General features: G+C 45.1%; 1 protein-coding gene across 1 annotated transcript in view; it reads right to left on the bottom strand.

Moving 5' to 3' along the window:
- LOC8053455 (patched domain-containing protein 3) overlaps positions 1–24,279 on the bottom strand; it is a 90,575-nt gene extending 66,296 nt beyond the window's left edge. Inside the window, exon 1 of the mRNA XM_040214298.3 lies at positions 23,283–24,279. Coding sequence (XP_040070232.1) covers positions 23,283–24,279 — 997 coding nt within the window. The remainder of the gene's footprint in view (positions 1–23,282) is intronic.
- Positions 24,280–25,400: the final 1,121 nt, after the last annotated feature.

The raw sequence follows: 25,400 nt of genomic DNA, 5'->3' as shown, positions 1-25,400 counted from the left end.
CGCCATTTATTATATGCCAATCAGAAGTTACTGACCAATATCGCCAAAAAAGTCGTGCTTTTCCTTGCGGTAACGTCTCAAAACCACGATTTCCAACAGGTACGCCACGCTCTGGCGCCGCGTTTCTTCAAGGTATTTACGAACTCAATAAAGATTATCATTTAGGACTTCCCGTTCATAGTGTTCATTAATTGTAACTAAATGATGTAGTTTGGCCGTAATACCCTCCATTCTGCTTTATATTCCGTTTCCCATCATAAAAAAAAAGCACAGTGCTGAATACAATGTATGCGATAAGTGCCCAGAACTTTTGGTCTCATACTGATAATTTCATACTTATATCTGCCTACGCAGAACGCTGTTGGCGACATAGACAGTAAGTTCTTTATTGGAACTTTGTACACGTCATCATGGAGGTTAGCACTGCGGTTCCTGCCTATAGAAAAAAAAAAGAATTGTTTGGAAGCTGAGTGCCCGTGCCTCCTCTCTCTTCCATAGAGCACAGACCTTGGGGAGTATAAAATAGCAATGACTGTTCGTCCAGGCCCTCGGAAAATACAACGCCGTCTGTGCCACACAGAGTGTCAACAACAACAACGACACTCAGAGAGCAAGGGCAGCCTTGTTGTGCCCGCCAACATTCGGCCCTTGGCTTCATCAGCATATCGATGGCTATCTATCCGCATGCCGCATGTCCTAGAAAAGGGTTATCTTGCGCCATCGGGGCAGTGGTACCGGAGAGGGACCCAGATCAACAGCGTTGGCCGACCGCTGACTGCCGCAACGAGCGAAGCGGCTCGCACCGGCGAAACTGTGACCTCGACTGTTTCAAGTTCCAACCGGTCCGGAGAAAGTCCCCTTCTGCGGCGTCATTGAAGCCTTCGGCCACGTAAAAAGAAAGAAAAGAAAGCGCCTGACTTTTCAGGGGTGAAAGCAACCCGGTCAAGGGGCTTTCCGTCTGTCATTAGGCTTTTGCAAGTCTTGGGAACGCCGTCGTGTTGGGTTTTCTTCCAGGTGTACGAAAAAAGCAGATTGGTTGTGGTAAGATTTGCGTCAGGGATGCACAGAGACCACACGCTGTTACAATGTGAGACTAGCAGCGGTAGGGTTCCGAGCTACCGTGCGCCAATACCGCTGCCGATTCGTGTTTAGAAAAACGGGAGAAGAGACGAAACATTTAAAGTAAACATGTCCTATGAATATAATGCACCTATTACATGCCGGGGCTCTTACGACTAATACGCAGTATTTTCAGGCGCCCGTACCTGAGGGCATTGCTTCGCTGCAAATGCTCAAAGAGAGCGTCTATGCGTCGCCGCGGAGGACAAAAACCCTGGTGGAGTTACGTGTGAGTTGCAGGGGCTCCTTGAAGCTCGCTGTAAGAAGACCATCACAAGAAGCGGGTAACAGAGATGACTCGTGAACACCACCGCGCTTGAACTTGCCTCCATTGGTTGGTTATTTAAAAGAGCTGATGTTCTTCTTTCTGTGACTATCTTATATGGTATATTCTGTAGCACAATGTACCACCCAGATATCAGGAGCAAAACTGCTCTGAATTATAAATGACAGCTCCAGAACCGCGTTAAAAAGCGTCAACCCATGTAACTTACGCGATTACTTGCATTCAGGGACAACAGGAGTAAATAACGGCATTCAGTGGTTGTCCACTATTTGCCACGATGAGCTGAGGATGAGAACTGTCCTTTAGTTGACCTAAGTGCTGACCATTTCCTCGGCCTTACTTGTGTTTTATGAGCTCTCTATGACAAGTATTAAAATGTGTTCATTGACCTGCCATTTCTATATAATTCTGCTCGTCCATTGTAAAACTGCAATCAAGACTAAAGCCAAACATTACTCGTATCCCGCAAACAAAACTGCAACTTCTGCAACTTAAAAAAAAAAGAAAAGAAAATATGCCTTAGTTTTGAATTATTACGGGCCTTATGGAAATGCTAATTGCATTCCGAGAGTGTGGGGGATCTAGAATGAACCCTAATGTTCGAAGATCATACGCTTTAGTGACCTTGAAATCCAGAAAAGTAAAGCGCCATTCTCGGCGTCCGCGCAGTGGCCCACCGTTACAATGGCGGAATGAAAAAGAAAAAAAAGAAAAGAAAGGTTGTTTGGGAACGCAGTTTAACGCTCGCTGTGGGCTTTCTCTCAGGTTTAGGCCGACATTATTTCGTAATGCGTTCTTACGCAAACTGCACTGCCATTGGACGCCCCGAGAGCGACGGCCACGGCGTTTCACGCTCCTCGGTGAGTCATCTCGCATTGGGACCGTGCATTGTCGGGAATGTCGCCTCGCTGCGGACGTACACTCGTCTGCCTCGAAATCGTTTTCGTTCGGCGGCGCTCCGTTTCTGGATGCGTCGTGGCCTCATTTTGAAAAGGGTTTGCAGCAACTTTGTTGCCTTTTCGGATCCAGTTAGTATTTCGCGAGTGCTGGTTTTTCATGGGCCGTCATAGGGCAAGGAATTGCACGTCACGTGGTATACTCACACAGACATGGCGATATTTAGTTTTATTTACAGGTTAATAGAGGGTGAAAGTTATGACAAAACTTGGTGAACCCTTGAAAACTGTGATGAGACTGGCAGTTTCAAGCGCGGGCGACGCTATAGGTATACTTAAAATGGGTCTAGGATTTGCCAAGGTAGCAGTTTCTCGAGCTCGCAGACGGTAAAAAGACCATTGGAAACTCGATGAAAGATGTCTATAGCAGATTACGTGGCATTTCACAGCCATTTTCAGTCTTGTTAGGGTATTGAGCTCAAATACCGCTCTGCTGTTTGAAATTGTTTGAAACTAACTGCTCCAGAAAAAAAAAAACAAGAAAAAACAAAACAAAAAAAAACTATCCCAGGCGCGCGAGCGCACGCGCGCGCACACACACACACACAAACACACACACACACACACACACACACACACACACACACGCACACACACACACACGCACGCACGCACGCACGCACGCACGCACGCACGCACGCACGCACGCACACACACGCACACACACACACACACACAAGTTTGTTTCTCGGAGAGCGTTATTTTATGGAATCACGTAATATCCAAAACCACCACAATAACCTTCTAGCTGGCCAAGGAACGAAGTCAAATCCCAATCTCTAAGACATATTACCTTGATTACCCTACTAGACAATCAACTCTCTGTGAATGTTTATCAGTGTGTAAACACGGCTCTCATACGCCGTCTAATTGTTTCTATATGACAAGGACTGGTGTCATGTACTCTGGTTGTCGGCGGTTGCAGGGAGCGTCTAATGCTAATCAAGAAAAACAAGCAGCTATTAATGACATAAGAGCGAACGCCAACGAAAAAAAATAAATATCAAGATCAACTAAATCTCAAAGTCGTCGCAATGGGACATAGAACGAAAATGTTTAATAAAATTATGAGTAGAACTCGTTCCAAAATTGTTTGACCGCAGCACGTGAGGGGGTGTGGGATAACCGGGAGGGAAGGAACCTAGTAATAGTTCATGCGGGGCTTAATGATGTGCTGAAGGGTAGGAGCCAGAACCTCGGAAAGCAGCTAAACGTGGGAATACGTAAGCTGAGGGACGTGTCTGAGAATGTGCATGTGGTTGTGTGCACCATTCCAGAAGCTCGGGGGCAGTCCGGGTTAACGGAGAGGAGGGTTGTCGAAGCCAACGGAGTAATTAAGGGTATGAGTCGACAGCTTCGGTACGACGTAATGGAAGTAAACAGAGAGGTGTACGAGGCTGGCGCCCGCCCTTTTGCAGATGGCATTCACTACAGTGAGGCCACGGGTTACAGGGTGGGGGATAGGATGGGCCGCACGGTGACTGCTTTTTTGGGGGGACCGAGGGCCCTGGGGGCACTGAAGTAATTGAAAACCCAACGAAGTCAGGAGAGGCACCCAGGGTTAAAAAGAGGAGAAAACGTAAGAACAGGTATAAAAAAACAGCACAATCAGACATTGGATATATTAACATGCAGGGTGGTAGAAATAGGTTAAAATGGGAAGAGGTAGAGGAGCAACTAAGAAAGGAGGATTTAATGGTGTATGGGTTTGTGGAAACACATCTCAGAGACATGGAGCAGCCACCTTGCAACCTTGACTATGTGTGGGAAGAATGCAACAGAATGGAGGGAACGAGGAAGGGAGGTGGAATTGGAGCATTTATTAAGAAGAATATGAACTTTCAAAGGATCAGAAAGGAGTGCGCCGAACATTTGTGGCTGAAAGGAAAAGTCGCTGGGGAATCAACAGTCCTTGGAGTGGTTTACTTATGGACAGGGACAGGTGCTAAAGAGGAAAACAGAAAAATGATTGATTGCATATCAAGAGACATTAGTGAACTAGGGGAAGGCTCCGAAATTATTATTATGGGAGACATGAATGCCCATATTGAGGGCCTGGATGGGTATACGGACTCAACTGGAAGCATATTACTAGAACTGGTGGAAAAACATGACTTAGTTTTATGTAATACCAGTCAGAAGTGTGACGGGCACATAACTTGGGAAACTGGCAATCTGCATTCAACTATAGATTACGTACTCATGTCACACAAAATATATGGTAAGTTACAAGTAATGAAAATAGATGAAGAAGGTTCCAAAAGTCTTGGTAGTGATCACAAACGTATTAAGCTGAATTTTGCCAGAGAAGTAAATGCTGAAACTAGACAACATAATTCAAAGCAAACTTTCTGCAGCGACAAAGAGTTGGAAATAGTTGTTGAAAGAATAGAGGCAGCAGTTTCAGGGCAACGGCATACAGATTGGACCTATGAGAGCCTAACTAGGCTTTTTGCTCTAGAACTAGACAAAGTTAAGAGTAAACGAAAGGGGAAGCAAGGACATAGACCAAAAAGCTGGTGGGACAAAGAAGTGAAGCAAGCGATACAAAAACGTCAGGAAGCCTCTAGAGAACACAGGTATTCCAAGCGTAGTGGGGAGTCCGAAACGGAAGTAAAAAGAAAATGGGACAATTTTATAACATGTCGCCGAGAGGCATCCAGTTTGATCAATGCGAAAATTCAGAGAAAGGGTGAGGAATGAATGAGCAATGTAAGTAAGAAAGATAGAAACGCTGCCAAGAAGTTTTGGGAGCACTTGAACTCACTCGGTGAAACAACGCAAGCTAGACAGAGGTTCATACTCTCGCATCAGGGAGATCAATTAGAGGGAGATGATGCGATACAATATATAGGAGCAGTGATGGAGGAGAAATTTCGGGAACGGTTACATGTGGAAGATAGGAGAACCGAAGGAAGTAGCAGTCCAGTTTGTGACATCGCGGATTTTGGACAAAGAGAATGGGAAAAGGCGGAACGAAGAGTCCCTAGTGGCACGTCGACAGGCACAGACGGTATCCCTATCAAGCTGGTGAAGAATTTGGGTCCTAAATCTAAGGCAAAACTAAGGGAGGTAGTGAGTACCATGATAACAAAAGGAAATATTCCAGATGAATGGAGGCTTAGTAGGATGAGTATGATATATAAGGGAAAGGGAGATAAGTCTGATATTAGGAATTATCGTCCTATAACCGTGACACCGGTTATTTACAGGTTGGTAATGCAGATTATAAAGAACAGACTAGAGGAATGGGTAAATTGCGAGGGCATACTGGGCGAATTACAGAACGGGTTTCGAAAACAAAGAAGGTTGGAGGACAATTTATTTTCTCTAACACAGTGTATAGAAATAGCGCAAAAAGAAAACAGACAGCTCTGGCTGGCATTTCTGGATATCAAGGGTGCCTATGACAATGTGAACCAAAGAAACCTGTGGGACATAATGGAGAACTTAAACCTAGATGAAGGACTAACAGCACTATTAAGGAACATTTACAAAGATAACAAGGTGATTATAACATGGGAAGGAAAGGCGACAGGGAAAATAGAGATAAGACGAGGTCTTAGGCAGGGGTGCCCGTTATCGCCTTTGCTGTTTATGTTGTATCTGAGAGGATTGGAGGATAGACTAGAGAAGAGTGGGCTTGGGTTCAACCTTTCTTACAGTAAGCTAGGCCAAAAAATTCAGCAATCCTTACCGGGATTGATGTATGCGGATGATATTGTGCTAATGGCTAACAACAGGACAGAGTTGCAGGAATTAATGAGCATCTGTGGTAGGGAAGGAGAGGAATTAGGTTTAGAATTCAGTAGTGAAAAATCGGCAGTCATGATTTTTAACGAGGATGAAGTTGAGAGGCTGAAGATACAGAATATTACAGTTGAGAGAGCTAGTAAATACAAGTATCTAGGAGTATGGATATGTGATGGTGCAGAATATCTCAGAGACCATGAAAAGTATATAATAGGTAAGGGCAACAGAAATGCAGCTGTAATGAAAAATAGAGCACTTTGGAATTACAACAGGTATGAGGTGGTGAGAGAGATTTGGAAAGGGGTCATGGTGCCTGGCTTGACTTTTGGAAACGCAGTGCTATGCATGAAATCCGAAGTGCATGCGAGACTAGAAATAAAACAGCGCGGAGTAGGTAGACTGGCTTTGGGGGCACATTGCAAAACGCCAAACCAGGGAGTACAAGGAGACATGGGATGGGCATCATTTGAGAGCAGGGAAGCGGTGAGCAAGGTAGAATTTGAGGATAGGTTGAGGCAAATGGACGGGGAGCAATGGGCACGAAAGGTTTTCAGCTATTTATACATGAGGAGTGTAGACACAAAGTGGAGACAGCGCACTAGGAAATTAAGAGGAAAGTTTTTGGGCTATAGCGAAGATACGGAAGAGCAAGTCTCAGTTAAGAAGAAAGTTAAGGCCACAGAAAGAGATTGGTGGCTAGAGGGAATGCAGACAAAGACGGCTCTGGAAAGCTATAGATTAAACAAAAGAGTTATTGCCAAAGAAAGCATTTATGACAATTCTAGGGGAAGCTCATTGCTGTTTGAGGCAAGAACGGGTGTTCTGCGAACCAGAACATACAGAGTGAAGTACCAGGAAATTGATACAGTGTGCACTGCTTGTGGAGAGGAGGACGAGACGGCTGAGCACTTGATACTCTACTGTAAAGGGCTTCACCCTATGCCTACCGAAGACAACATAGATTTAATAAAGTCATTGGGTTTTAGAGACAGCGAAGGGAGAGTGGATTTTAAGACTGTAGAGATTACCAAGCAAAGATTAAGTGAATGGTGGCAGAAATCGAGAGAAAACTAGGTATTTTCTTATCCACTGATGGCAAGGGGGTTTCATAGCCTCACTTTCTTTGCACTGCGGAGTGAATATAGATTTCACATTTAAATATTCTAAGCTTAAATGGTAAAACAAAATGGCTAGGTGGCGTAAGCTACCGCCCGATCCAAAGGGCTCAGCCGTATTCATCCATCCATCCATCCTCTCATCCATTGTCTACCGCTCCACCTTTTCCATTTTGGCGGCCGCTTCTCGTGGCGGTCTGCCAGGCTTTGTCAGTATGTACAAGGCTATGGTAGTTGAGACAAAGGCTGCCTTTGTCTCCGCTGCGCTCGTCGAACAGGTTCGAATGCGAAAGCCAAACGCCAGACGCCGGCGTTCTGCGTTCTAACGGGTTCGACCAGTGCAGTGGAGACAAAGGCCGTAATAGCTTCTACCCACTAATCGTTTCAACCAGAGCTCGGCGTTCTGACGTCCACTCCTCTCCCTCACTTTCTCGGCGCATAGGATTCAAGGGAGCGATGCATTAGGTGCTTAATTTTAACCTGCACGTTAGGAACGGAACAGAGGCATAAGGTCAGAAATGGACGAGACACCGTGAGAGCGGTACATTTCACTCCCTTAATGACTGTATACCCTTGCACGCCCGAAAAATCTCAAAATAGCAGCTAACGCTGCGCTAGAATACTTAGCTTCTTCGTCCATATTAGTGTTTCAAAGCAAAGCTAAGCGAAAAACGCTTAGGTAAATACTTTCAGCGAAAGTCTTCTAGCAAAAGACTGTTATAACGAAAGTTTTATAGATATATATCCGATACCATGTTCTAAGAAAGGTATTCGAGTTCACTTTTTTGCAGAACACGAAGACAGCCAATCATTGCAAATATAGAACCCCAGCAAATGACGGAGCTAAAAATACAATAAAAACAAACAAACAAACATAGTTGTTTTCATGCTCGGTTAAGAAGCCGACCGTCACACGGCCATTTTGGTCGCTCACAGCGGTCGGAGATTCCGGTTTCCTGAGTCAGCTGGCCATCATCATCAGCTTGACGGGGCGGCCGGGGCCGGCGGGAAGAGTGCGCTCTCGAAAGGCGAGGGCGCTCTCGAATGAAGAGTCGCCGGTCAGCGGCCGTCCACGTCAGACGGGCAGGTTATACCACGTTCTCCCTCAGGTCGATAGAGCGGTGGAAGCTATGGTGCTCGTTAGATCGGTCATACGACGACCTTTCGTCACGTGAGCGCACTCTTGCTCACACCCGCGTTGCAGAGGGCGGGGCCAGGTGATATGAGGGAGGCGGCTGACTGGTTCCACGAGCACGTAGCTCGCACTGCACTGTCAGCCTAGGGGTGAGTCTTGCCGGCCCGGAGGAGGACCAGCAGGCACCAGCTGGCCCAGATACGACGGCTTCCGCAACGCCACTCTCGCTTTCGCGCGGACGGCTGACACGTGACCGCGATCTCCGCTTCCTATTCCTCTACACGTGCTCGCTGCGAGACACACACACGCTCGCTCAGTCTCGTGCTCCTGCTCGCGCCACCTTTGGCTCCTTCCGTATTGCGTGTTGTTCGCGGGCCTCGACGCGTACACGGATGTGAGCTTCCAATGCGAACCGAAGGATGTTCTTGGTCGAATGTTCGGAGTATTTTTAGTTGGCCCTTTGTGCCTCACAAGCGATTTCATTCAGGCTGGTCATCGTTACACGCCACTGATTGGTTTTACTTCACGTGAACGATAGTTGGGAATGCGCACGCCGGCGAGCACGGGTAGAGTTATGGGCGCCAAATTCGATGGTCACGCGTACGTTATTGTTTATTTATTTTGTTGGCCAATTATGTTCTGTGTGTGTTTTCTTTTTATCAGGCGAGTTCTTTTTTAATTCTTCAAAAGGTGATTTGTCTTTGCAACTGAGATCAAGATAGAAACGATGTCAAATAAGGCAGCCGCTGCGAAGTTAACCTCTAAATGCCCTTTCGCACAGTGGTGCCTGACCACGTTTAACGTTGTCAGAACGTCGAGTGGTGATCGGGGGTCACCGCGGTATGAGTAGCTCGGCACGCGACATAAGAAGGACGGATCTGCTTCGTATGTCGCGATGCCAAGTTACGACACGCAGTCGTAGATAGGTACGTTAAGGCTGAACTCCATGGAACGAATTATGTGTCAAATAACTGGCGAACGCCGTTCGACGGCACGCTCGTTTTGCGCGCGACGTAGCAGCCACTGTGTTGATGCCACGCGCAGAGCAAAAGCCGCCGGCCGAAATTCGTCGGTTATTCGCAGCATGTTCGTCTCGTGGAGTTCAGCCTTTATGGTGCTCCAACCATTGTCGAAGACAACTGTAAATTGCCTTAACGATGAACACATGTAATTAAACAGCCATAGTGTGTTATTCGTGTATCCTTATTAGAAGCAGTGTATAATATAATCGAGGCAAGCCTTTAGGCTCATAAGACGAGCAAAAATTGGGCAATGGCAAAACCCGACGCGGAATTGAAAACCATGAACACCGCACAATGATTTCATTACGCTGCTGAAATTTGTTTGGATATTTTTATAAACACTTTTTTTTTTTTTTAAGATTCGGTTTCAGAAATTTTTAACGTCAGCAAACCCGATGGCATAAGCGATGAAGCTAAGGATCTTTAAAAGTTTGTACTCTTATAATGAAAGTACGCCTAGTCAAAGCTCTCCTATTAAACACCTGGCGGTTTGAACAGGAAGGTTTAAAAAGGGAATTGGAAACCAACCCTTCACCGGTGTTGTCAAGAACTATGTGTCATATTTGTTGTTCTCTATTAAGCACCTATGGGGCTTGTTTTTTGTAGGTATGATTGTGATCAAATTTAACATTCGTGAGCACACGCACATGAAAACGTCGAAACATTACAATGTTCGTTACTAACTTTACGAATATTTGTCAAACGTATGGGCGGTGTTCTCAACACTCGCGGCGCAATGCATGCCCATTATTTTCATAAAAACCTAAGTGAATGCAACTGTGTTTGTCTTTAAAAATGCGGACTTTTGAGAAATTGAGGAAGTCTTCCCTTAATTAACTGACAAGTATCTTATCCACGGTAATTACCACCAAAAACATTTAATCTGTAACTTATGCGCAAAGTCAACATGTTGGGTTCGTTCTCGTGCGTTAGACAACACGGCGTTCAGAACACTCATTTTCGTTTAAGGTGTTGTTGCCAAGATTACCTTTAATTTTCGTTCAAGGTCAGTGTTATCCGACCTCGCCACCCGATCCCACAGTTTCCTCGTGTTTGGCGTGGATTTTCGAAGCTGGGACATGCTTGCCTCTAAACACACAACACGTAGAGTATAACTTCCTGGACGGCGTCGGCCCCATTAGAGGAACACACGAATTTAATCCAGGGGCAGTAATCGATAAGAACGCCGACGAACGAACCCCGATGCTAGAAGCGTGGCCATATAAAACCACGCCCGTCCTTTCTTAAGTTACCAGTGACTCTAGCACTAAAAATAAAACCAAGCAGGTGTATAGGTTGTTATGCTGACAACATATTTCGGTCGTTAAATGCGACCCCGAATTTTGCTGCTCGTTCATTTGGCATTTGACATACACCGACGCTCACAGCCATCAACACGGGAAGGCGACTATATCGAAAACACGGAACGCCACCATCTATTCGAGGGACTCGCTCCAATATTGCACCGTCACCAGTATATCGTCTCTGGGCGTCGGAGCGTTGAGCTCGGAAGGCGTATCGCCCTTGGCATCGGTGGCATGGGCGGCTATCGGAGAGCATGCGGCATACCTTCCGATTGAGTCAGGGCCTTACGACGATTGAGACATCGGCACTATAAACGTCGTCTACGATCCACGGTTTCTTTCTATTTCTGTCGTGCTGTTTACTTCTTCGTTTCGGTGAAGAGTGCGGTTCTCGCTGCGTACCGCAGTACGGAATCAGTACCGAGACAGAGAGAGAGATGATGGATTCAATATTCGGAGAGGTCGGCTGTCGTAGTAAAGACACTGGCTACTCCATAACAGGCGCTCATTTAGCGATACCTCCCAATGCTAACTCTTTCTACTTTCAAATTCAACGACGCTTCATTATTTATTTCTCGGTTTAACCTTGTAACTTAATAATTTGTTAAAAATAAGATCCCCTAAATATTTATTTCAATAGTCTGGGCCTCGAAACTGTAGAAAAAAAAATAAATAAATAAATAAATATATACATCTATATATATATATATATATATATATATATATATATATATATATATATATATCGTCGTCTTCCGATGCGAAAAACACGTTTCGACATCGAGACGCAAGGTCTGTTTCTTTTTCTTTTCTTTTTGCGTTGAACGTATTTAGATATACTCACCCAATCACGCCATATAATTGCAAAATGTTCACTGTTCAAATTTATAGGAAGCTTGCATCAGCATCGTTGGCAGTCGTTGAGTCATTGGGGGTTGGCAAACGGAAAAATACCGGAACCAACGGGCGATTCTCTCGGCTAGACTTGCGAGCGGATCTGTTGTTTGCGAACTACACTTTTTTGAGCGGTAGACCAAGTTGCCTGTACAACTGGGGAACATAAATCACCCATCTGAATCTTGCTGTTAAAGTGTATTTTTGACTGCTGAGTCACAACCGTAACGTCGCTTTCTTTTAACTTCGTTTGCTTCAGTGTTATTTGGCGTACCGACGGCGGAATCCTCTTTTTTCTGTCGTGTATTTCAGTGATTCTAATACTAATATCCCTCTTGCTTAAAATGCTTTCTAGCATAAGGCTTTCTTTGACAAAATCATTAAAAATGTACGACTTGTCATTTCTATTAAACTGTGTTAAAATGATGGCTATTTTTTTTTTGCGTCGATCGACTAAATAATATGCTAGTTGGTAAATATCCATGGATAAAAAAATTGTTCGCGTCCTGGTGGTTCCAATTGCTTTTAACATTTGTTTATTTATTTTACTGTAACCTCTTCAATAAAAAATTCCTAGGCTTTCTAAGCGCTAAGCACAACTGAGGATTTGCAGAATTTGTTCTGTACTATAATGTGATACCTAAAGTAAAAACTCTACTGTGCTCATCATAGGGAGCTTGACAGGTTAGTTCTCTAACATTATATATGAGAAAAGCTGCATGTGACTGAGTGTTTTGATCTTTCAGTGCATATAGCTGTGTATGTACATGTTGCAAGCACACATCTAAGTTATGTCACTCCAACATTTTTGAAGTTTGTAAGAAATTACGAAGTCCTACAAGCGTCTCTTTGGAACACCAGTTAGGCATCTTACATTTGTCAATTGTATAATAGTTCAAACATATTTTTATTACTATCAGCCATAACTTGAACCAGCTAAATATGCCGTAATGAACACTCAGAGTCACGTCTTGTACACCATTCAAATCCATCCATCTAAATTGTATTGACAGATAGACAATTAAGTCCTAATAATTACTGTAATAATGGAATATAAGACCAACCCCGGGAAGAATAACATTTAATAAGGTTTTATTTGAATGTCTCGAACGTTGATCGATATCTAAGAAACCTAATTTTGCCTTTAAGTTGAAAACATGCATTAAAAGTCAAGTTTTTACATCGAACACTTTTCTCTGTCAGGTGTTTTAGCGTTACCTAGAGAAGGATATAGAGTGATCGCAGACTTTTTTAACAGAAACAGGAATCTTCATCAACAAAGTGGGAATAGTAACCCTCAAATGTTTTCTTTTAAAATTATTAATAGTCTACGAAATGGCAGAGAATTTAAATTACAAAACAAAATTATTGACATTTAGTATTGCTTTCGATCTGGCTTTTACGACGCCAAAAGTTTCCACCTTTTTTTTCTTCCTGATGAAGACGACGGCTGATATACGGTGTATTCCGCGTAACTTGAGCCAAGGTTTAAAAATATTTTGGTACATTTTAGGAAGACCAAACCAAACGAATAACGTTGTTCATTGCTGGGAGCAAGTCAGGCTATTTTTTGTATTTAACCAATTAACTAATTAATTTAGGTTAATTAATTAACTTTCGAATTATTCAATTTAGAGCAAAAGTTTCAATGACAAAGTTGTAGAGCGTCCTCAGTAACATCCGATTCGGTGTTTTTTTTATTAAGGAAGCTCTAACACTGTTCGTTTTTTAAGGTTTGCGAAAAAATTCCCAAATTATGAAGAAAAAAAAAACGCGAATTTGTCAACAGTGCCCAGTCAACAGTGCTCTATTCAGCATGCAGGCCTAGCTCATTTAAGCTACGGCTGAAAGCGCTGCAATACCAGGTACACATGCTCAAAGTAACGTTTTTTTCATAATTCGCGAACCTTTTTCAAAGCCCATAAACAAAAAGGGTGTTAGGGTTTCTGATAAAAAAAACAAAAAAAAAAAACGAACACTGAATTGGATGTTTCTGAGGACGCTCTACATTTTTGTCATTGGAGCATTTGCTCTACATTGAATATTTCAAAATTTAATTAATTAATATTAATTAATTAGTTGATTGGGCAAAATACAAAAAAATAGCCTGACTTGCTCCCTACAATGGACGAACTTATTCGTATGGTTTCGTCTTCCTAAAATGCACGAAAATGTTTTTCAACCTTGGCTCAGGTTACGTGGAATAATACCTTGTATAGTACCTACTGCATGGGTATAGTTAACTGCGACGTGGATCATGGTTGTGCAAAAATGACTCGACTCGTCAGCGAGGAAAGACACGATTCTCGTTTACACAATGAAAAACTGAGAGAGAGGAGGAGGCGGTCAGAGCGCGCGAGGACGTCAGAGAGCTTAAGAGACAAAGATAGCCTTTGCGTCTCTTCAAATCAGAGCCTCGGCGCTCTCATCTACTAATCATGTCAGACCTACGTGTTCGCACCTACGTAAATGGCGACGTTGCAGTCAAGGGTATATGTCCTAGACGTCGTATGCACTTCAAAGATGATGCCGTGCAATGTGTCATTATAAATGTCGCTAGGTGACTGTTATCAGGATGTTCGTGTTGTCCCTTCAAATGACGTCTGTGTGAGCCAACCGTACAGGTTTGTCTCAAACGGAAACTTCCTCGACTAGCACGATGCGTACGCGACGTATAACGAGGCGTAAAATGAAAGCTCGAAATTCGTTTCGATGTCATTATCTTTTTTTTAAGGTTTAAATGATTCTAGCAACTTGTCTGTTTTTTTTTCTGTTTTCCCTCTCCAAATAAAGAAAAAACAAAGAATTTTGATTTGATTTGATTTGAGCATACCCGACTTTGAAGAATAATGAAGAACTTTTTCTTACATGAAGGAATGAATCTTTGATTGCAAAAACTCAAAGTAGCAACAAAAAAAAGGCAGAAAGAATAAAGGAAAAAAAGAAAAACGAGATAAATAATGAGAAAGAAAGAGAGAGAGGGAGGGAGGGAGGGACGGAGGGAGAGGGATTTAGAGGTTCAGATCGAGGCACAAATATCAGCATGAAATAGAACTCTGTACTCTATGGAGTTTCTATAAAGTATTTATATAGTTTTTTTTTTTTACCGTCCTGTATAAAATAGGAGCCCAAACTAAGCTACTTCTAAAACTGTATATCTTTCGCGACTTCTTGTGAAAACAACGCATATTGCAGAGCTAACGTTCGCACGGCATGGCGCAGGGCAGACCATGCGCGGTTCCACTCATACTAAACACCTACAAGCCCTTTTTGTGTGTTGCTGTAGCATTGTATGGTGGAGCTGAGCAACTTGTTTCATTCTTCTGCGTAGATCTAGCTGGTTATATCCACAAGTATATAGTAGGTTGTTCTGCAGGGAAGGGAGCTAAATTATCTGGAGGAATATAATAACGCTTGCAAAAAGGTAGCTCCAGATTTACAAAAGACGTTTTTTATTACAAAATTAATTCTCTTTTTTACAAGTGCAAAACATAATTGATACATAATGGTTAATAGTTTTGAAACGGCAGTTTTATTCCACTCAGCCGCGAATCCCAAGAGCAGAAATGGTTGAAAACGAAACTGCTTATATAAAGTTAACAAACGCTTCCTACCGTAATACGTAATTCAAGGTAATGGCTGTTGGGCTAACGAGGAGGGATAACAACCTTGTTTACCTTGAGAGTCGCAGACGTACTCTAACGTATGGTTATGCAAGATAAATTGCCTACGACACTTTCGATGAGACGGAAAGCGCTTACGACATAGCAGTGGGCGATTGTCGCAAATACCCACCTCCTGATGGCTTCGTATGTTTTGGAACTGTGCCAGAATATTCTCAAGTATTTCTTAGTATCGGCAGCGAAAACAATTTTAATTAATTTATTTCACAGTGTTAAACCCTGCGTTTATTTTGAAAACACACTGGGGTGTAGAAAAGTCACACTCAAGAACTGATAACAAATTTCGAAGCACAGAATAAATGGGCGGCGTTCAAAAACGCGAGATAATGAAACTAAATAAATATTCTTCACGCCGGCACACGCCTCTTCAGATAGCCTTCTGGGGCATTCCCCTTCTAGGAACCAACTGGCCCAAACAGGCCCCCTAATGTGAAAAGGCGGCCGTCGAACGACGACCCCTTATTCATGTACAGCTGGAGAGATGGACTGATCTTCAATTACCACCACATCAAGTAAATATGTTGTTTAAAACAGCACCCAATAGCCGTCAAACAACTTGAAACGCTGGTGCTGTTGACGTCACATACCCACCGGGAACACCTCCTCAGAGGACAAGGTCATCCGGCTGACGTCAACGCCGGCGGCCATTCGAGCACAGGTCCCGCGGTGCCGCCTGAGCTCAATCTTGATAATAATCACTGTGGAATCTCAAGAGCTCCCAGTGGGTGCCACCGACCAAAGTATAATGGTTCCCCTCTGACTGTTGAAACACTCGCTCGCGGGACTAGACGCTTCAGCGAGCCGAGAGCTGCAGCGCCTTCGACAAAGTCTCAAATGTTTCACAAGGACCACCGTAGGGGGGAGTCGAATTATCTTATCCGGAGCCAGTGCATTCTTGTCGGAATTCGGCTGGGCTTTTTGTGCGACGCCCAACCGTGTGGTGTTTCCAAGGCCAGCTTGTTTCGTAATCGGGAAAGTGAACAAACAAAGCCTGTTTTTGTTCCTTAATTTTTGTTGTGTCAGATTTGGAATGAAGATGATAAGAGACAGATCGGTATAGAAGCATGTAGCTTTCTATTCGTGTCTTCTGTGACTTTCTGGTGGCATCAGTGGTTCTGCAATGACGTATAATTTGTTGCGATGCAACATCTGCAGGAGAGGTGCGTCCTCCAGCACGTGCTTGTTGCCTTCCGTCATGTTTTGACTGCACGTGCTCTGATGTATCATCGAAGGTAGAACACTCGCTCTAGAAGCCGAGCTTCTACTGCAGATTACGTGCAGCATACTTCATAGTTATATCAATTACCTATGAGGGAAAAACACACACAAAAAGCTACGCTCGCATTTGAGATAAAACCAAATTTATGCCATCGACTCATTTGTTTACAGAGGCCTCAAAAGGACCGTGCCTAGTATTTGAAGAAATATATTTGAATGTTTATCTTTGCGGTGTATCAGAATCCCACGAAAGGCCAGTTGCGAAGAGATAGCCCATGGTACCTGATGGAACTGGTGGCCAGCGCTTCCTGTGACGTGCATGTTGGTGACGTGCAAGACAAGAGGAGAAAGTCGGACGCGTGGTTGTGCTCAGTCCTCCATGAGGTACTGAACTCTTATCGCGCGATCGCGACACCCCTGCCCGTTTCGATCTGGATGAGCATCGTACCGGCGTGCGGTCGCGTATCACTACTGTCATTGTGTGATGCACGTTAACGACCCCAGGCTGGCAATCGTACACTCCACTGTCTAAATGTTTCATCTACAGCGTAGACCAGTGTCGCCGTATCTCAAAGGTAAACCGACCTTGCACGAAGCACGAAAGTAGAATTTGCTTGTTTTATTTTCTGGGGGGCGGTGGGCAATCTGACAGCTCCAAGGACAAAATAGGCATTCAGAATGTACAGATGAGGCGCAGCGCCATCGATTGTCGAAGGTTCTTGACATGGAAGGCAGTTTTGGGAGAATGTGTTTTATAACACGCGCCGCTGCAAGGCGCCCTCCCATATCTCCTCTTTTGACCACCCTCAGAGATGAAAGTCCGGTAATGGTTTCTTCCCGTTTGCAATGCAGGTTTCTCTATAAGAGCAGTCTAGACGGCGCTTCGTTAACGAAAGGCATATAAGCTGTATAATTAAGATACCTCCACATACTAGACATTAGAATTCAGGGCAGACGTTTTCGAAGGACGAGAATCCCGTGTTTAACCCGGCATTCTACTTGTAATCCTAATTCAATCAGTCACAAAAGCTTTCTGTTTATATAGCTAAAATAACTGCATCAGCTACCTCATTTGCTGACCCTAACGCGCCAATCTTACACCCGCCTCAGATATATTAAAAATGCCAGTTCTGCCTCCTCAAAAAAGGTAAAAAAAAAAAAAAGCCTCTACTGTCATTTTGGACGAAGGTTAAGTTCTTGCTGAGGCACTTATAATGTTTATATTGGAGCTTTCTCCTAACGGTCGCCCGTGCACGTTTGAAATAGGCGAGGCTCTCTGTCCACAGCTCGAGTGCCTCGTTTTACGGGGTTTTGAAGTGCAGCGGTGGCGAAATGCGCCACGCGTGACGTATAACATGACGTCAACGCGTGGCTGCTTTCGTCACATAGATTGTAATACTCCACCGTTTGACATCATTAACGCCACCAAGTGCGGAATTCGATTTGTCTAGGAAAAGCAATACCTAAGTTGTAGACTTTCAGACATCACTTGTCGTTTTCTGCGAAGTCACCCTATCCTCTCCACCTCGGCCAGATAGATTACTAAATCAGTATATGATAAGCCTGCCTTCGTTCACAAATTTTCAGGTTCTCATTACATATTCGGGTGCTACCTGCCTGTCGCCAAAATGTCTATACTTTTTTTTTTAGAGGATGAGTCAATGATATCAAAATTCTCACGAGAAAGTTCCTGGTTACGGACGTTTGAGGCCATCATGGTCGGCTATGAATGGAGTAAACTACGGCCACGTCGGCTTTCTCTTACGAGAGTTTTCGTAATTTCATTTCATTTCATTTATTTATCCTTAAGGGCCCGGGTGGGGAATTAGCTAAGGGGGAGTAGACGAGAACTTGAATACACTTGACACTTGAAAACGAAAAAAAAAAAACAAGAAAAAGAGAGAGTCAAAATAACAATAGTAAAAACACAAGGTACCGATATGGTTTAGATGGGCATGGTTAGTGGATGTCTAAGGAGATTTCCTGGCAAAACCTTATTGGGTCAGTAATGAGTACAACTTTGTCGCGAAGGGAGTTTGAGATGGCTATTGCGTGGGGGCAAAAGGAAGTGCTGAACGCAAGATTTTTGCATGCAATACGCTTGTTGCATCGACTGTGATTAAGGCGTGATGATACTCTGTCAGGTGGAGCAAGGAGGGTGGCATGGAGTATGAATAGTCATAGTAGAATTTACGCAAGAAGCATACCCGAGAATTCAATCTTCGATTAGACAGTAAGGGCAGTTGAAGCGTTTCTTTAAATTGGGTTACACGGATGCCATGGGTATAGGCGCGGATGTGATGAATCGGGCTGCGCGGGTTTGTTTGCCTTCCAGGTTATCAGAGAGGTAAATTTGAGAAGGGTGCCAGATGGATGACGCATATTCAGGCTTTGGTCGGACAGATGTTATGTATGCAACTTTCTTAGGGTGACTGGGTGCGGATATTAAATTACGTTTCAGGTATCCGAGTGTGCGTGATGCCTCTGCAGCGATAATATTATCAACATGTAGTACGCAAGAAAGCGATAAGGTTAAGTGTACTCCAGAGAAGTTATAAGAAGATGATCTATTCATTGGGGTGCCGTCGAGTGATTATAGATACCTATTTGTAGATTTTCTCCACTTAAACGAGACGACCATACACTTGCCCAGGTTGAAAGGCATAAGCCGTTGTTCACAGCAGGTGTTTGTGCTAGGTCGTCCTGCAATATGAGATGATTGACACTCATTGCTGCTTCGTATTAGAGTGTTTTTTTTGTGTTTTTTTTTTTAATAAGGGGCCCCTACGCGTTGGCTTCCCTAAGAATCTTTGGGGTGTTCCGCAGATCACGCGCCAAACTTCCGCACGTGGGGACTGCAACGCCCCCAGCTGCTTGGGGGACCCAAAACTTTGGGGCACCCTATTCTAAAAAAATCTTTCTCGTTTCGACTTTTATTCATTTAGTGTGCCCGTGGCCATGATATAGGGGTATGATCAACAGTAATGAAATAGTGAACATGTTTAGGGGATCAATAAAATTAACGTTATGGTGTTTCACTACGCAGTGAAGAATAGTAAAATAAAATAGCATAGAAAACAAAATGGAAACGCAACCAATATCTAATTCTAAAGGGGAAGGAGAGCAAATGCCCTTCTGCTTTCCGCAGTTGATGAGATCACTCACGTTATGGATGTGTAAGTTTGTCTCCTCATGCCTCGAAAAAAAAGGTCTTAATTGATGGTATGAGACGACCATCTATTACTCGGCGCGTGTTGCCATCGAATCGCAGTGTCGATAGTCTGGGTTTAAAGCGGTTGATCGAACGCCATTTCATCGAAACACGTTTTAGGGAAGGAACACGTTTTGTCGAAGCTCGTTTTAGAGAAGGCGGAGCCTCGGTTTAGAGATTAAGAAGGGTGGAAGGCTAGTGCGTGATTCACTGAAGCGTGTTTACCCCCCCCCCCCCCCCCCTTTCTTTTTCTTCAGTAGACACAAAATGTTTTGCGTCGCTTAATCCCGGATTTTGTTTCCATAAAAACGAATTCGGTAGAAGGAGGCCCGTCGCCATTTTTTCTAAACTGGGTTTCTCTATAAAGGGTATCTATAATCGGGGGTCTCCAAAGAGGCTTTAGGTAAAATGAGCTTCGGTAAAATGAATGCCTCCTAAATAAACTGTGTTCGTCAACATGCACGTCGCGGTACCGTATACTCTAAGTCAGCGGATCTTCGCCAAGTCCCCGGCGGGTTTCTTGGAATGACGTCAAACAGAGCAGCATCCACTCGTTCCGTTCCGGTTCTTTCCCGTCACCAACAACCCATTGACGCGAAGACATGGGGCCACGACGGACGTGCGCGCGTACCGCGAGAACTGGAGTTACGGCGTGCGCTTCGCTTCTTCGAGACCGGCGAAAGGGGCCCTAACCGTGTCGCCGGGCGGCCCTCGTCGACGCGGATTGCAGGAAGAGAGTGCGGTTCGGGCATATCGCGGCCGCTGGCTCTTACCGACGGCGGCCTCCCGCGAGCAGCTGCTACGGTGGCGGCGGCAGCGCACCGTCGGCAACCAAAAACCAGTTTTCCTCGGCGGCCTGCTAGGGCGACGATTGAAAGTGGCTCGTACCGAGGACCGACCAACGTACTCGCGCTCGCGAGCGTGAGTACGTCGGTCTACGGACCGTCTTCTACGGTACGGTGCACTTGCGAGACTGGAAGCCAGTACTGAGCGCGCGTGCCGGCTGTCGTGGGTCGCCGTCGTGGATGAAGCCTGCGATCGCTCCATTCTTTCTGCGAACTTGATAAAAAAAAAGTCTTCTGGAGGCCTCAGAGTGATGCCCGACGTTTCGCCAAGGAACGTAGCTTATTCGGTGAAAACACAGCAGGTAGTGTATAACGAAACTTGTTGTTAAGCTAGCTGGTGCGTGACGCTCGGGAAGCTTGAAAGCGCGAACAAAGACGGACTTGCCGAAGGGGACACGGACAAGCGCTTGTCCGCGTCCCCTTGTTCGTGCTCGTCTTTGTTTGCACTTGCAAGTCTCCTAAACAAAGGTAGTAGTAGCTGGTCCCAGAAAGGACCAGAGCAACTCCTTCCTCAGGATAAGTCCTTTTCAGCAAAACGTCAGCCACTGCTCTGGGGCTTTGAGGAGACTCCTTTTTTCAAGTTCTTCTCACACCAGCTTCGTCCATCCCCCTGTTTCGCTAGGTAGATACGTTGAGTGACTAGCGGACCATATTCGAAACGTTAGGGTTCCTTTCTTTTAGGATGACTTCGTGCGTTTTTTTTTAGGTGTTATGTAAACATAGAAGTTCGTTGGAGAACATAATAGCGCTTCACGACAGGGACGAAGGGTAGGAGCGAGACAACACAATGCGCTAACTTCAACTGGTTTAATCGTCAGAAAATCAAAGGTATAAATACTCTGCATCATCGCGCCATTCAACCAATCCCAAGTAGTACGCGATGATGCAGAGTATTTATACCTTTGATTTTCTGACGATTAAACCAGTTGAAGTTAGCGCATTGTGTTGTCTCGTTCCTACCCTTCGTCCCTGTCGTGAAGCGCTATTATGTTCTCCAAGTTTCAGTACCAACTCGCCCAAGAATCCGCATTACTCATAGAAGTTCGTCATACATTTCACTATCTCGGTTAACTATGCTGACGGTTATTACGAGATTGTATTTCGTATGTGACGCTGTATTGTCATTCAGAGGTTAAGAGACGCAGGGCTGTGCTTGTCCCGAACATCTCATTAGCGCTCCGCAGCCGATGAGATTGGCGCATTAGCGGATAAGAACGCAGAAGAATCAATCACAAAGCTAGAAGCGCGAACACGATAAATCACGCCCGGCGTTTTATAATCTGTCAGTGATTATAGTTATCAACCATTCACGAAGTATTCTAATGTGTCCTCTGTAAAGCACAAGCATGAAGAACCCGCGGCAAATATTGCCGACGTTTCCGAGCCAAGGAGCTATCTCGAAGGCGCGTATACAAGTTGAATGCGCCTCGCGAAAGTACAAAATATCATATGTTTTGACCACGGTATAATGCATGGTCTATATACGTATTAATGCAACGGCGCGTTCCCCATGATGACTGCGTGACTACCTCACAAACCGTGCCTTTGCAAGTGAGCGATAGAAATAAAAAAAAAAAAGGGGGACGAAGCATTGGCGAGCAAAACAAGGCACCCCTTCTATGGCTTATTCGCTCGAGGACCAGCTACCAGGAAACTAGTATTTGCCATGACGTCAACACGGAAATCCAGGCATTTCCTATAGCGATGTTGTGAACAGACTTTCCTCGCTGTGTGCTCTCTCAAACTCTCACGGGTAGCTCAAAAAAAGACCTTACGGTGGTAATAATATAGGCGACCCTGCGGGTGTCTCATCGGTCATGTGGTTTCTATGCTCTCTTAGTGGTTTCGTCACCAGTAACATCGCGAGACCGTTTACTATCTCTCGAAGCAACCGTTGCTCCACCGGGGTGTTTTCATTTTAATGAAAATAATATTTAAACGCAAAGTATCACTTTCGGCCTTCATAGAAGATGATTTGAACTCGGCAATGCAGGTTATTCCAGATATATCAAGTGGATCACAAAAAAGTGCGATGAGGTCAGGCTATTCTGCGGGAATCGATCTTCAAAAAATAATTCAGTTGGGCAGCATTTCCTGAATATTCCGGTTTCTAAACTGTGCCCGCTTCCGAGTCATTGTTACTGACGCGTCTTCTCGAATGCTTTTTAATCCGACGTTAGTGTTTTCTTATTCTTCGTTTCCGGGCCCTAGTCGTATATTTACACACAAGCAAGAGTACTTTGAAGAACTTTTTACTTGATGCATATTTCGCTGAATGCGACAGCTGCGAGTTCGCTGTACTGTAAGCAAAGCGTCGTGCGTCAAGAATTGTAATATAAGAACCATGTAATTATTGAGTAGTGTACGAGTGCGTTTGTTGATCTTTGGGAATTCACTGAAACTAAGTGATATCCAGATGTTCGTGGCCCGAAAACGGAAGATATGCAGATCAAGATATACATATCGCAAATATAAGCTTAGAACGTAAGTAACAGTTTATGCCAAAATAAGAAAGTCACGCTCAGATGATTACAGCAAATGATGTTTATGCGATTATGTGCATTCATTAGATTGCTGCCATGCGTTCCTCGTTACGCCAGGCGCCATAATATAACCTCTTTGAAAGGTTGCTCAAAACGAGTTAATGCAGATTCCGAACGTTGCCCCCTCACCGTGCGCTTCATGTGGCGACCTCAATATGTCACATCGAATCTCTCTCGCGTGGCCGAAGTCCTACTCACCGAGCATGAGGAAGGGCGCTGCCATGTTGATGCCTATAAACTCCAGGCCCAGGTAAATGACCAGGCCGAAACCAGCTATCACGGACACAGCAGCAGACACGCAGCCCAAGATGCCGAGCCATGGCTTGCTCCGCACGGCGTCCGCCATCAGACACGTGGTCACGGTGAAGGCAAGCATGATCACCACTGTGATGCTGAAGAAGGGCGTCACCGTGGTCGTGTTCTTCTCTAGCTCCTCGGCCAGAGACCGCGACGTGAACCAGGCGAGCTTTACGTGCTCCAGCTCCAGAGATTCCATGAGGTCCAGGAAGGCGTACTCCCAGGCTTGAGACCGGAGGTTCGCCTTGCGAGAAGACGTGTCCAGGTAGTAGAACATGGCCATGGCTTCCGCGCTCTTGATGAAGCCGTCCGAGTCGGTCTCGATACCTCCCATCAGCGCACCCGTGAAATAGACCTTCTGTCGCGTCCTGTCGATGCGGAGGGGGTATTCCAGCTTGAAGGTTCCGTTCTCGATCTGGTCGATGTACGGATAGAAGTCCAGCATTTCGTTCGGGTAGCAGGGACGCCCGTTGCGGGCGCATATCTGCTCGTAGGTCCAGATGTCATCGTCCCAGAGGACGGTCATGTTCTTGATTATCTGGTCCAGCATGATGATCTCGTCCCACACTTTCCTGCTGAGCAGATTCTTGCCGTTCTTGGTGACCACTATCAAGCGGCCGAACTTCTCGGGCTTGGTCTGGCGGCCGATGTCGAAGTTGTACGAGGTGTTCTGCGGGAAAAGCGCCTCGACGACGCGGCGCTCGTCGTGCGAGCGCCCGTTCACGGGGCTGAACAGGTACTCCGGGTCGTCGACGTAGATCATACGCTGGATCCCCGTGGCCAAGCACATGGCTACCAGCAGGGGCACGATGATGAAGTATCCCGGATACTTGGCGATGAACTCGCCCACCACCTGAAAAAGCCATGAGACGGCCCGGTCTACGCAGTCCATACGCATGGTGCAGCACCTCGTCCGGCGGGTCTCCTGAGTGCTTGTGAGGGGCGCCGATCGACAGCCTGCCAAGCGACGCCGGGGAAAGGGCGACGCTGGGGAACTTCCTCGCCGGGAGGCGGTCCTTTCTTCCGCCGGGGAGAAAGCAGCAGTCGGCAAGGTCGGCGCTGCTCTCGGTCCGACTCACCTGGTGGTGGCTCCCCGCCGGCTAGGGGGGTCATCCGCCGATGCCCGCATCTCGTGCCCTCGCGCACCAGGCCGGTCGGTGATTGGCAGGACGTGAGCGATGTCCGCACTAGGGTGCCTACATGTTTCCGCTCTGAAGCGGCGGAAACGTGTAGGCACCCTAGTCCGCACCCTTGTGCTTCGCCAAGCACAATGGCGGAGACTCCCTTAAAAGGATTTCTTGTTTATCACAGGTCTTTGACAAAAGTTTTGCTAGGGCTTTGTAAAAACATGTTTTGAGGTAACTATAATGTTTGTTACACCGAAATAGACACACGAAATTTCGCTTTAACTACCACGCGTAAAAAATAATTAACAAGACAGCTTTACACTTTTCCGCACAGTATTGAATTCCTGGCTTGATGAACTGAAATGTACTGGCTTCATAAAACATACAGTTCCTGCATCACGAGCGTATTGGAATCGCGAAAAAAAAAACTTTTCCCCGGAGGCATAATGTAGGGGGACCATTGTAGGTTTTAGACTTCGTTGTTCTTCCTTAATTTTATTATTATTACTTTGTCCCGGGTTTACTACAGCAGGGTACAATGTTCTATTTGCGATTTTGCAATATATTTAAGATTCAATCAGCCTTAACGTGAGAGATATCGACCTTATCAAATAAGTGACTAAAATAATGAGTAAGTTGGTTACCATTATTATTTGGTGCACAAGCATATTCAAAACAAAACTTAAAACGAAAAAAAAAAGTCTTTCGAATACAGAAAAAAAAATCTTTCAGAAACCAAGGATCCAAGGTCGGGGTACTGAATACATTGTTGAGATAAGCCAGTCGGCAGCAGATAGGCATGATCTGATTTGAATACAACAAACGATAGCTCTTTCGGACTTCCGCACCATCGGCGTCCTCATCGACGAAAGCTGACACTGCGCTCAAATAC

Source organism: Ixodes scapularis, unplaced genomic scaffold (genome assembly GCF_016920785.2).
Source record: "Ixodes scapularis isolate PalLabHiFi unplaced genomic scaffold, ASM1692078v2 PGA_scaffold5__190_contigs__length_132052651, whole genome shotgun sequence".
In the NCBI taxonomy this organism is placed as follows: Eukaryota; Metazoa; Arthropoda; class Arachnida; order Ixodida; family Ixodidae; genus Ixodes; species Ixodes scapularis.
This window is presented reverse-complemented; position numbering and strand designations above follow the sequence as displayed.